Genomic DNA, 13,604 nt, shown 5'->3' with positions numbered 1-13,604 from the left:
AGGAAGCTGTTGCTGAAGGGTGTGGGCTAACAGCAGTAGTGGGGATGCAGGGGAGATGCAGCTGTCTCCAGAGATACTGAAGACAGGGAAGGCTTTACAGTGACAGCATGAGGAGCAGCTCTGAGGTTTTCAGCCTGGGCGGTAGCACGTGCCCTGGGGGACACAGGGACCACTTGGGTAGAAAAGAATCTCCATGTGGTGAAAGCTGTGCCTACCAGGATGTTTTCTAGGAAGCCAGGAGGCTCTTAGGAGCTGCAGAATGGTTAAATCAGATGAGTACTGGAAAAAAGGAAATTAGGTTTGACCCAGAAGACAAAGACATCGGTGGCCTTGGGGAAAGTAGTTTCAGCAGTGGTGAGGAGGAGGGGCTGAGTGCAGAGCACTAGAAATAAGTGGAAGATGGAAAATGGCTGATAGTGAATGTAATAAAGTTTGGTGATAAGTGGGTGAGAGATCAGAGAAAGGAGAGGAAAGGGAAGTGTCAAGAAGAGGATTGATGATACTTAGGCAGTGAATGATTGAGTCCCCAGGGTCCCCAAGGCAGCAAGAGGGAGTCAAGAATAGAAAGGAAAAAAAAAAAAAAAAGACCAACAGAAAAACACCTTTTCTTTCAAAGAGCCAATAAAGACCTTCAAATGCATCTGAATGATTTCAAACTGGATTGTAAGCAGATCAAATTTGGAACTATAAAGCATAATAAAGAAAAATAACCGGATCGTTCCTATTCTCAGAGATCACTACTGTTAACATACAAGTTTTTTGTTTATCCACATTGATGAATTAATAAAATTATGCTATGTTGCGAGAGGGATATAGTTTTGTGAAAGATACAAACAAACAAACAAATAACAACAACAACAAAAACAAAGGAAGTTAATGTCAACTTAACCAAAGTTCAAAGTAGCGCTCCATAGCTGACTAGATGTAGGACCTGAGGCACGTTCATGGTCCTCTGCCTCAGTTTCTCTCTTTGTAAAATAGGGCTGTTTGGCAATTAGAGTTGTTCAAGAAGAAGGGTTGTACATGAAACACCTTCCTAGCACAGGGACAATTACATATTTCTGTGACATTCTGGAGTTTGCTCTCTCCTGCATTTACATGAATTTTCCATTTTTCAAAAAACAAAATCTTTATGAACCTTATTCTTAATGAACATATTCTGTTTCATCATTTGAATAAGTGACAAAAATTTAAACATTCTCTTTAAAGTTTATATTGCTTCTGCATTTTTGTTTTGAAAAAGGAAAAGAAAAACCTTTCTGATAGCATCACTGTGCATAAAACATGTAAAAAATCATATTCAATTTTGCCCCTGGGTTTCGAAGTGAAACTTAGTCATTAAAGGGTATAAATACTTTTAGCTGCCTAATATATGTTTATAACTTGGCTTTCTTAAGAGTAGCACCAATTTATATTCTCACCTGAACACTTAGGCAGGTGATTCTTCTCCATCTCAATGACAAGAGGGGTAATCAAGAATAACGTTAACTAGTAGGATTATTTTCTAAAAATTTGTGACAATTGATATGATTCTGTCCTCTATTCTTTCCTGCATGCTTAGCGTCACCATCAACTGGAAATAAAAAAGAAACTGGAGACCTTAGCTAGAAAGGAACAAATTCAAAGATTTAAGGTAAGGCACTATATACCATCTTGCACTTCATAATATTTTTTAAAGATTTCACAAGCAGTGGTCATTATTGAAGTTTCCCTAGGCACTTTACTTTGGGGTAACACATAGCTGAGGTCAAATAATGGTTCTACTAAGCCTGAATGTTGGCCGTCCTCTTTACAGATGATAGTGACAAAATACGAGTTGTTTGTGTGACAGACATTTTAATAAGGCACAAACCTTTCAAAGACAAACTTGTAAACATCCCTTTCAAATTTGAGGTTTTGCTTTTGTATTTTCATGTGGTAGAGGCCAAAGGATCTTTAGCTGTCTTAAGAAAGTAAAAGTAGATGATAATGTTCTCAATGTGATAAAAAAAATAGAGCATTTTAAGAATTATACAATGGCACATTTTTGTGTGAATGTCACCCTTGAAAATGATGACGGGAAAGATCCTCTTTAGCAAAAGAAAGCATAATAAGATTTAAGACATTTTGTACTAGGTCTGTTGAAATTCCTTGCTTGTTTTCTATTTTGGTATTTGATATCTCTTCTTTGCAGTGAACTTATGAAATATATAAATTTGAATCAAGAGATGAGAGATTCAATTAGGCATGCTTGAAAGATTTTGATTTAGGTTGGCAGTTTTATTCAATTTCTTTTGCCATTCAAAATCACATGTTGTCCTTAATTTTCTGTGTAGTATTACAAATGTGAGACCTAAGACATTTCACAAAATGATGAGTATTTGTAAACCCCTGTAGAATAAGTTGCCAAATAATTCAGTATTTTTTTTTTCTCTCTTGCCTGACAGACATGGATCTATTTTATCAGGATCAAAAGATAATCTTGTTACAAGAGGACTGCTTTCTGGTAGTGTCTACTAAACAAAGTCGTGAAGGGCACTATGCTTTTGATAGTAGTCTGCTAAAGCAGATTAATAGTGTTTATGGCTAAAAACGAAGGATACACTGCTTTTGTAGCTACTTCTTTGTGTACAGCTAAAGCAGATTCAGTTTTCTGCCTTTCCCTACCATGCTCAGCACCCGGATAAGGCACAAAACTTCCTAGCCACCATGACAGTTCTCAGAAGTGGCACTCCTGAAAAGAATGAGAAAGGTCTTCTTTAGTCCCACAGTCAATTAAAGCATGAACCTAAGTTAAGTACTAACCTAACCTAGACTATTAACTAAATCTCTTTTTTATTCCAGGGAGAGAACACAAGACAATTTATTGAAAACAACATGCCAATCCTGTCTCCTCGCCCCCCACTTGGCCCAAAGACTAATCGAGGCCAGAGTGTTCTGGTTAGTGAAGGACATTCTAGTCCATTAACACTGGTGAGTCATATTAAACACTCTGTCTCAGCTTATTAATTGGTGATTTCTTATTTATCGCAAAAAAAAACCAAAAATGCTTTCTGGCACCGTGTCTGCATAATCCTGCAAGTCCTCCTGAATGAAAACATTGTTTTAAAAAGAACCACATTGTGTACACCCACTAGACTAGGATCCTAATTAGAATAACATATACTCCAAGTTTGTATAAATATGTTAAAATAGACTCTACTGTCATGTATAACAAAAAGGAACAAATTAAAAAAAAACTAAAAAAAAGAACAACACCCCCCCCAGTCTTTTATCTGTTCAACTCTGTCTCTTCTGAATCTCCTACTTCCAATCAAGACCACTCCTGCCAAATCCATTGTACTTGCTAACTGCTAGCTAGTTTTTTTTTTTTTTAAGTATAGATTATTTATGTTACATATATTCCCAGTACGTTCCCTGGGTCTGTGTTACAGATAGGAAAGACCAGACTCTTTCACCTGACCTATAAGACCATAAACCATATGACCTCAAGTTAGCCATCTCAATATTTCCCTTCATGATTACCCATTAGCATACTACAATGCAGCAGAATTGAATCATGAGTTGTTTCCTACATATTCTATATTTTCTGACCTCTGATTTAGTTCTTGTATTTCCCTCTATTGTTCTCTTACCTGCACAGATCAATGGCACCATATTGCATATAGTATAGATACCAATGTTCCTTTCATCAAAAATGTGTGCTCATACTCTAAAATAAAAATAATTAAATGTATAGAGATACTGTTTGAACAAATTTCACACTGATATTTTGTGCTAGCTTGATTCCTTGGTAACTTAGAGGTGGTTATAAACTCTCAAAGGAGAGGGAGATACCTTGAAATAATATCAATAAAGGAAAAGATTTGCAAAATATTTACTAGAGGCTGATGGTTTAAGTTATAACTGAATTGTTTGATTACATCTTTATTCTTGCTTTGTGTAACCTAATCTATTTCCTTGTTAGCATGAACATTTTTTTTTGGTATTGCACAATATTTATAGAGGAATGGCAATGCTTTTACAGGTTATTGAAGTAGGTTCATCATATATAATGTTAAGATTTGACATATTTCAAAAGGTAAATATGTTTTGACATTCCCTAATGAACAGCTCAAGTGATGAAAAGCAACCATCTACCCTTTGTTGTTACCCCAATTTCCAGGTTTGATTTGAATGTATATGTGTACAAATAATTCTTTTATTGGATGGCAATTCACTAGACTCTCAGAAGCTTAACCTGAGTGAAACAAAAGAAACAATCTAGTGCAGTTTTTTGTCTTCCACCTGTTTCAGAGAGGAAAAACTCTTTAAAAGCTTTCTTTTCAATTTTCCAGCTGAACACCCTCAATAAATAGTTTATGATACATCCAGGAGATCTTAATGTGGCAGAAGTGAGAAAGTAATTTAAAAATTACAGGAAACACTGACACCAGCACTTCCAAAGGCTTTCCCTCTGCTAAGCTAGGGTTCTTCACTTGGTCACCCCCTATGGTGCTCTTGCACCTTAAGGGATACCTATTGTGATCTTGGAATTGTACTTCCCATTTTACAGAAATGGTTTGCTTTTCCCTGTGTGGATAAATTTCACTCCTGATCTCTAAGTGCTAGAGACAAGTAAGAATTGTATGGGATATCACCATTTATTTATTTATTTATTTATGGCTTTCTCAAATGAATAAGGAAAGTATCCAGGGCAACGTCAATGCATTTGTTCACTAGTTGAACATAGACCTCCAAAATAGTCTTCAGGCCATTAAAACAGTAGAAAGTCATTTCAATGAATAGTGCACATTCAGAGAATTTACCCCTTGAGATCTTCTAAGAATTAAAAATGCTCAACTAAGCTGATTATTCACCAGGTAGTCAATTTCAATTCACATTCTGGCACAGTTTTGAGAATGTTAAGCTACAGTGCCGTATTTATTCCAAGAAAATATATTACAAACCATTTAAAATATAGCAAATTTAAGGTAGCTTCTGATGTGAACTGCAGCAGTTTGTAGCTCACAGCTGTTAGTTAATGGTGCAGATTTGTTTTTAGAGATAAATGTAATCAGTTAAACATTTGACTGCCACATTCATCTAACTGATGATATTTGTATGCAAATGCATGGAAGTAAAATTTAGAGCATAACAGCCAATAGATCATGTTCTAGTTTGCAGTAACCTGTTTTCTTGAATCCCTACATTAGATGTTTCATGTTTTTGTGTTCGGTTGGATTATTTGACAGAAAACAATCTTAAAGCATGCTTGTTTTACAGAGTCTGCAAGATTCTTTTGGGTAATCTGATTCCCTTGTTCAGAAAGCTCTAGTTCTATTTCTCTGTGGCTTTTAAGATCTAGTACTGTTTGGCATATATAGGCTTATGTTGTTTTTATTTAAGTTCTATGCAGCTCTAGTCAATTTACTTACATTGGTTGTGATGCAGGTTTGTGTGCAGAGAATTCAATTAATAATGGCTTAAGCATCAGGGCCCCCATCCACCCAACTCACGTGCATGTCTCATCTCAGCTTGTGCCTTTTCTGTTCTATAAGGTCATCACAAGCTCAGATTTCTTTTGTATTATTCATCTACCAAACTCAGGGTGCTGCCTCCATCTACATAAGCCCAAATGGTGGATCACCATATGAGTACCTTAACCACAGGAAATGGGTAGAGGAGAAAGAAAGCAAACACATACTTCTTCATCATAAAGGACATGATATGGAAGTTTCATTCTATCACTTCTGCTCCTATTGAGGCATACACAGAGTTGTAAGGGATTCTGGAAATATCATCTTTATTTATGACAGTGATGTTCCTAGATAAAAATTGTGTAACTAGTGAAGGAAGAAAAAGAGAAATTGAGGATTATTATCTTTGTTTCTCCTCTTGTGTCTTGCTCTCATTGGCTCTCTTGTTTGGATGTTAAAGTTTACCATTCTTCTTTGCTATTGTTTTCTTCTCTTGCTTAACCATTTAATATCTAACTGCTTGTGGAATTTTAATTTGTATTAGCCTCATTGGCTTACTCTAATATTCCAAGACCTTTACATTTTAAGTTTTGTTCTCAGGTATTTTGTTGTTATCTTCTGCTTGGCAGTATTTGTGTTGTTCATTTGACAATGGTTGTCCTGTGTCACCATTAGATCTTAAAAATTACTTTTAATCTCCTTCCTGGGCCTTTGGTTGGAATTCAACAAATGTTGACTTAACAAAATCAGAGCTTTAGCTATTCATGACATGCTTCTCAAGGTGATACCGACACTAATATTTGGTAGTAGGAGCTGCCTTATCATAATTTTTTATGTATTTACACACACTTTTCCAGAATTGAATATTTGTCATTCACCATTCTTTAGAGTCAATGTATGAAGCTTTATTCATGAATCATTTATATACCATCCTTTTCATATTCTCTTACCCAAACATGCATCTCCTAGTCTCAACAGGTTTCCATTATCTTATTGTAATAGAACAACTGGGTCAACAGCTTCATTTCTCCCCCTACTTTTGACACATTGCTAATCTTTATACTAAACTCACAATATTTTGTTGATGCCCCAAAAGGCACTTTGCAATGCTCCATACTGGCACTTTTGATATTCACTGCAGTACATTCTTGATTGGAAAATGTATCAGTCAGGGGCTCAGCAGGAAACAGATGGCTCACACAAACAAAGTAATTAGGGAGTGTTTAATAAAGAAACTATTTACAAAGATGCAGGCAGGGTTAAGGAAAACCAACTAGGGATGTTAAACATGCTGGGGTCAGCACAACAGGAAACCACAGTCCCTGGGCTCTCTGGGGAAAGAGAAAGATTGGATTCCAGAACCAGCAGATAGAACCTGTAGCAGGAGAGCATTTCCCAACAGGAGCAGTGGGCTTGGTTAGAGACCCTTATTGGCCCATTAGAACCCTTCAGAGAGGGTCCAGGGAAATAAAAGCCCTGGTTTTATTTTCCTGTTTTTCTGTCTTCTGTTAGTTCCTTTTCTTGGTAGAATATAATTACAATATTGAGGTTAGTTGCCAGGGCTGAGAGCAAAGGTAGAGAAGATGAACAGGAGACTTAAAAGAACAAATGCAAAATATGTAACATGGAAAAAACATTGATTTTATACAATTTTTCCAAAGTTGCCAGATATAATTTTTCATTTTTGTTTTCTTAATATTTCAAGGAAGTAGTTGAATAAATGGTAATACATTACAGTTGAGCATCTGTCTATCCTATTGTCTGGTTTTACTTTGACACCAATCTTAAGGCTTTAAGGATTCCGAATAGAATTTATATTGAAAATGCTGAAACTGAAATGAGTACATTTCAATACTATTCTTTTAGATCTCTGAAATAGGAACATTATTCAACTTAACATTTAACTGAGCAAAGCCATTCTGTGCCTGGTATAAATTAAGTATTGTCAGCAAGTTTACAGTATGATTAAAATACAGAAATGTGATAGAGGACATCTCCTTTGTTTAGCATACTCTATAATTGTGGCATTTAGTTATGTAGGGGATTTCAACACCATATGTTTTCACAAATACTTTGGGTCAGAAGGGTATGTATAATGGAAGGACATAATTAAAGTTTAATCTGTTCAGTAAAAAGGCACCATTAATTACTCTAGGCAATTTGTTAGGTTATTAATTGGTTCTGGAAACATGTCAAGATTCTAATTTAAATGGAATTATTTTCTCTAATTGTCTAGACAGCCCCTCGACCATATACTGCTCCAGGAAATATGCAGCCTCCAATTCGATTACAGCCTCTTCCCCGTAATCCTGCAGTGGGGACTGTTCCAAAGATAACTTCCGGATCCAGATTAAAACCCTCCGTGCTGGAAAATGAAGCTCCATTTCCCATTGGGGTAAATGTTATTTTCTTCAAGAAATTTGTTCTTATTCTTGATCAGAATATTGGGTTATCACAGATTTAAGGTGCTATATTCAATTAATTCACATAGAGAAATTGATATTGTGCATTTATTAAGCACTTACTATGTGTTATTTCTGGTGAACTATATCTAACTGGAACTGAAAGTCCTATAATTTCTGTAATATTGAGCAGAAAGCAGAAAGAATGGATTTGTAACAACGTATGGACACTTCTCATTAATTGGAGAGGCTGGTTGAAAAACAAAGACGAAAGAATTTTCATAGCTAGACATGACTTCTATCAGAAGTGACCCATTGTTGACTCCTTCCAGATTGTAAATGCGTGAGACCTAGAAAATGAAACTTTTTGCATTTGCATGTTGACTTACTTTCCCACCAGTGTATGAAATTACTTCAAGTTTGGCTCTTAGAAGGTTGAATATAGAAGGAAAAGAATGTCCATCTTTAAAAATGTTGAGTTAATCACACCCAGGAGTTCCCCTTTCAAGGTCACATCCCAGGAAATTTTCACTTATTTAAACAGAATACAGGAAGGAGGTTTGGTAACTATGAAATGTTAGTTACTTAAATAGGGAGGGATAATTAAGACTTCTCTAACTAGGGAGTGTACTGTTTGTGTTTCTAACGTGAAGAAGAAACATTTGCCTGCTTATAAAAGAGCCTCTATCGTGATTATCATTATTCTGAGATGGGTGAATTATGTTACCTTCCTTATTAGGAAACACAAAACATATGAAATTAAGATATTTTTATTATCTTTCACTGAAAACTTTGACACTGGACCATTAAATTAAGATGAATAAATGATTGTTTCACAGTAAAAGCATAAATATTACTAAAAATAATAACTAATACTTTAATCCATTTAATGTGCTTTTCAGCTTGTGAAATATTTTTCACAAACTTTATTTCAGTTAATTTAATAGTAGTTTCCCCAAAAGCAGGATAGTCCCAAAGTGATGGCTCTTTGTCTTAGATTAGAGCTGGGCAGGAACTTGCTTGTTCATAAGTTTGGCCCTTTGTAGGATCTAGTCTCTAATGGTGAGGCCCGTGGATTTCCCATTTCAGCCAGTGTCCATAAATAGTCAGTCCTGGGAAACTGTGTCAGCCTAACTAAAACAACTAATAACAAGGTGCTTTTTCTCTCTAGAGTAAACCAAAAATAATGGGCCTTACCATAATAAGGGGCCATTAATTCACCAAAAGTTATCAAATAGTGAAAGCTTATAGAAGTGCCTTCCTCTCTTGTAAATAGAGCCACAAGAGAAGCCAGATCATAATGAGAAGGTTGCCTGGAGAATATGGAATTAGAATGAAGGGGTATGTTATAACAGAATGTTAACAGGATCAGGCTCAGATGACCTGGTTCACCCATCTCCTCTTAGGAATGTGCTTGCCAAAAGTACCAGAAAACTCTATATGAAAGTCTTTGGCTAAAACCCTCTGTGTCCTCCAGGGATAACTCTGCCATTAGAACTGGAAATATTCAAAGTCCAATGGGTAGGATTTTCTTTCCCCTAGATTGTACTCGCATGAGTACCTTCCATGTTTGCCAAGGTGATTATATTCTGTCCTAAGCTTCTATAATTCTATTTTGATTGGTACATTTTCTTGTTAAATGGGAACACTATCAATCAGATCATAATCAAGTTTTTCTATTTAGTTAGGGAGCAATTTTTTTTTCTTTCAGGTCATTTTCCAAATTTATTCAGAGTCACTGAATAGACTGGCTGACTAAATCAATATAAGTTCTTATTTTCTTGTTTTGGGGATTTGGGTTACTGAAAGATAGATATTTAGTGGTCGTTCACAGGTGCTGAGAAGACAAAGATCAATTCCATGTTAGTTTCAATTAGCTAACCTCACTTTTCATTCAGTAAATATTTATTGGCCACTTACTATGGGTTAGGTCCTGGTCTAGAAATTGATGTTATATCAGTTAACAAGGCTGACAAAAGTAATTTATTAGAGTTTTATAGTTTAATGTTCATAAGTGAAATATAGTGTGAAAAGACATGTTTATATTTTCCAAGCGATATTGATGATGAAAATGTTTTAATATGAAATCAAACAACATGGTAGTAATCTGTATGATTACTAAGTATGTAATGAGCATCTAATAAATTCTTATTGATTTTTTAAAGAATAAAGGATATGCATGTGGGAAGTATCTGAAGGTACAACAGATAAAAGCAGGTTGAACTTCACATAATACCAGGAGTGAAGGTCTTTAACTTAGGCAAAAGTGATTTGGTCAAAATTAGATTGGTTGCAGTGAAACTAAGTAAAAGTAATTTCTTTATTAAAAATGAATAAGCCTCCAAATGAGAGTTTCTCATACACTGTTGGTAGGAGAAGAAATTGGAACAACTATTTGTAAAGGTAATACTGGGAATATCTATCACCATTTTATATGAACATACTCAAGCAGTTTAACATATAGGAATTTATTCAATGAATACCACATGTGCAAAGAAATAGAATCAAGAATATTTTTTTTACTGTTATATTTTTAACAGTGAGCAATTGAAAGAAACAAGTATTTATATATTGTTTAAAGATGTAATAGTATATTAAGGTACATTTAAAAAATGACAGTAAATTATCTGTAATGGCATGAAAAGTTGTCCAAGATGCTTTGAGCTAAAACAAACAAATAAACAAAAGTAAAATGAAAAACATCTTAATTAAAAAAAATCATTAACCCATTTCCAAACAAGACATACAATTGACCTAGTCAGAGTATCATTTTTTAAAAATCTCCAAACTCCCGAATTCTAGATTCATTGATTTTATTCTTCTTATTACTTTCACTTATTTTTGTTATTCCACACTAAATGCAGTTCATTACAGAAAAAATGGAATATGGGAGAAAAGAAAAATAAGAACATAACAATGAAATACCAACCATTCTAGCAATAGTAAATTGCTTTGTGAATATCTATTTAAACCCCTTCTGTTCACATAAATTCTCTTTTTAATCAAAATTAGGACTATACCTGCCTTTATTTAACCTGTTTTTACTTATTTAGCAATGAAAAACTGTCTGCAGAATAACTTTCCTTTCTTAAAAATAGCTTCTTACTACTAAATGTCTCAAAGTAAGAACTAAATCGGCTTAAAATTAATTAGAAATTTAAAAAATGTAAATGCAATATAATTTGTACTATTTAAATACAAATAATTATAAAAACAAATACATTGTTATAAATTTGGATAGGTAACTCAGGTTCTTTCAGTTATTTTTGCTTATAGTCAAAACTCACATATAAATTATTTAAGCAAAATAGCTGCTCATACTGCATGGACTCTTTTATGCTAGGATAAATAAATTCACATTTTTTCAATAGTCTGGTAAGAATCTATTGCACAAACAAAGCCAAATTTAAATATTTTCCTATTGGAATGTTACTTTTTTGATGATTCAAATTTATACTGTAGCTATATAAGTGTATATGTTGTACCTCATAAAAATTTACATTAGTGTACTTGTGTACCTGTGTAGCATTTATTGCTACCAATTGAATTTCTAGGCCAAAGAGTATGCACCTTTAAAACTTTGATAAATAGTCAAACTTGCCCTTCACACAATGTTTGAAATAATCTAAAGAATGTATGAGATTGCCTTGAATATCCTCCTATCTGAATAGGGGAAGTCAAAACTTGTAAAAAAAACATTAACTCCCTATTGCCAAGTCTAATATCCAAACCTGTTTCAAAGTATAATCCTATAGACTTTTTAGTTTTAAATTGTTTGACTCTACTAGAGTCCTAGAGATTTAATGGATTATTGAGAAAAAATCCAAGAGTACTATAAAAACGTCATCATTTTATGTTGGCTTAAAACTATATTACACAAGTTTAGAAATTGTGAATATTTAATTTGCTCTGGATACTACAAAATGCAATTTTCTGCAGACTGGTGTGTTTTGGGTTTGTCTACGGATACCAGTTGTGTTTGTATACGTTGTCATTAATACAGACTGGTCTTGTTAATTTTGGTTTAATTGGGTCACCACTTCTGTTTCATTGGTTCTTACGTCATGAAATTTGATTACAGGGCAAGAAGGCAATGATGAAGTTCAGGAACTCCATGAACAATTCACAAAGAATGAATCCATATCAATTTCCACGCATTAACAGTTACTTGATGCCTGTTCCTCCTCTACCTCCTCCCCGAGATGGAAAAGTCACAAGGGATAATAGATCTCAAACATGGAGGAGGAGATTTCGTCCAATTACTGCTCCGAATGGCTTGGAACCTCTCTTTCCCAGGGTGATTATGGGATGAATTTTTCTTTTGTTAATTTAACACAAATTACTTTGCACAAAGTTTGATTTGTAGTTGAAGAATTTGGGGGGATCATACTTAAGATGCCTTGCATTAAGAAATGCAATGATTTGCTTCTTGTAATTTTTTTGGTATTAGGTTTTGAACCCAGAAGAGCTTTACTAATGAGTTACATCCCAGTCCTTTTTATTTATTTATTTTTATTTTGAGACAGAGTCTCACTAAATGGCTGAGATTGGCCTTGAACTTGCTATCCTCCTACCTCAGCCTTCCAAGTGCCTGGGATGACAGATGTACAACAGTCCAGTAAGAAATGTAATGATTTTTATAAGTGAATTTGTAAGCTTCAGTGAATCTGAAACTAAAGATTTGGGTAGTTTTGTAGAGTGATTAATTCAGCATAATTGATGATAGAAATCTCAGTAAGTTTTGTGGTCAATTTTAGCTTGAATTACCCCAATTTCCAAATTATTTATTTCCCTTAATTTGCTGATTTAAAGTATCTTAACATTTCATTTGTGAAAATTCAGGGACTTAAATATAGCTGGAAAATGTGATATACCTTATCAAATTTTGTTTTTAATCATTTAATGCCAAATGAGTGTGTAGTGCTGAGAAATAAATTTCTCTTAGTGTTTTTTTTTTTTTTTTTTTTTTTAAATATTGTAGTTTGGGGTACTCAATTCCTGAAAGTACTAATAACGAACAATTAAGTTTGTACAGATAAGGGCTAGTGAGAAGACAAAAAGTTCTCTTCATCTTCTTTATGTAAATATACAACCAGGTTTTGAACCAAGAAGAGCTTGGTTACATATAATTTTTGTGTTTATCAGCAGATGGCTGGGTCAGATTTCACTGACTGAGCCTCAGGGAGGGAAATATCAACATGCACACAGACTATTCTGGCTCTTCAAAGTCATGCTTACTTTCAAGTGCCTTCTTGGCCCCATGTCCACATATCACTAGCAGCAGCTGTTCTCACCTCTGGCCTTCTCAAAAGACTGGGGTCTTCTTTCTTCTTACTTGCTCGAATTTTCTCCATTCAACTTGATTTTATCAATTCTCTCCCTTTGCTACTGTTTTGGACAGATACCTCTCATCCATGAAGACCACCCTTCATCTTGTGTCCTTGATCTTTGACTCTTCTGTGGCCTAGGGTATGCCTTCTTCCTCTCTAATTTGTTTTTTTTTTTTTTTTAGCCTTTAATATTAATCTCTGCTTCTCAACAGTCCAAGCCTTACATAGGGTAATCAAATCCTTTCCTCACAGGCTGTAACCTTAGACTTCTGTTTTCTCCTTTCTTTCTCTGCAAAGTTCACGGAAGAGTAGTTCACTGTATCTTAGTCTAACAATCAACTCCACCTTCTGACAACAAAGTTTGATTTTTTCCTCTCATGATCGTCTCTACTGGTCAGCTGCAGTTCTGAGACTCAGGTGAAGGGATAGCTCAG

General features: G+C 34.6%; 1 protein-coding gene across 1 annotated transcript in view; it reads left to right on the top strand.

Annotated features, from left to right (window-relative positions):
• Nucleotides 1-13,604, top strand: part of Erich3 (glutamate rich 3) — a 104,420-nt gene that overhangs the window by 30,018 nt on the left and 60,798 nt on the right. Inside the window, exons 4-7 of the mRNA XM_021730096.3 lie at nt 1,562-1,633; nt 2,824-2,952; nt 7,675-7,833; nt 11,922-12,137. Of these exons, the coding sequence (XP_021585771.2) occupies nt 1,562-1,633; nt 2,824-2,952; nt 7,675-7,833; nt 11,922-12,137 (576 nt within the window). The remainder of the gene's footprint in view (nt 1-1,561; nt 1,634-2,823; nt 2,953-7,674; nt 7,834-11,921; nt 12,138-13,604) is intronic.

Source organism: Ictidomys tridecemlineatus, chromosome 11 (assembly GCF_052094955.1).
Source record: "Ictidomys tridecemlineatus isolate mIctTri1 chromosome 11, mIctTri1.hap1, whole genome shotgun sequence".
NCBI classification, from domain to species: Eukaryota; Metazoa; Chordata; class Mammalia; order Rodentia; family Sciuridae; genus Ictidomys; species Ictidomys tridecemlineatus.
This window is presented reverse-complemented; position numbering and strand designations above follow the sequence as displayed.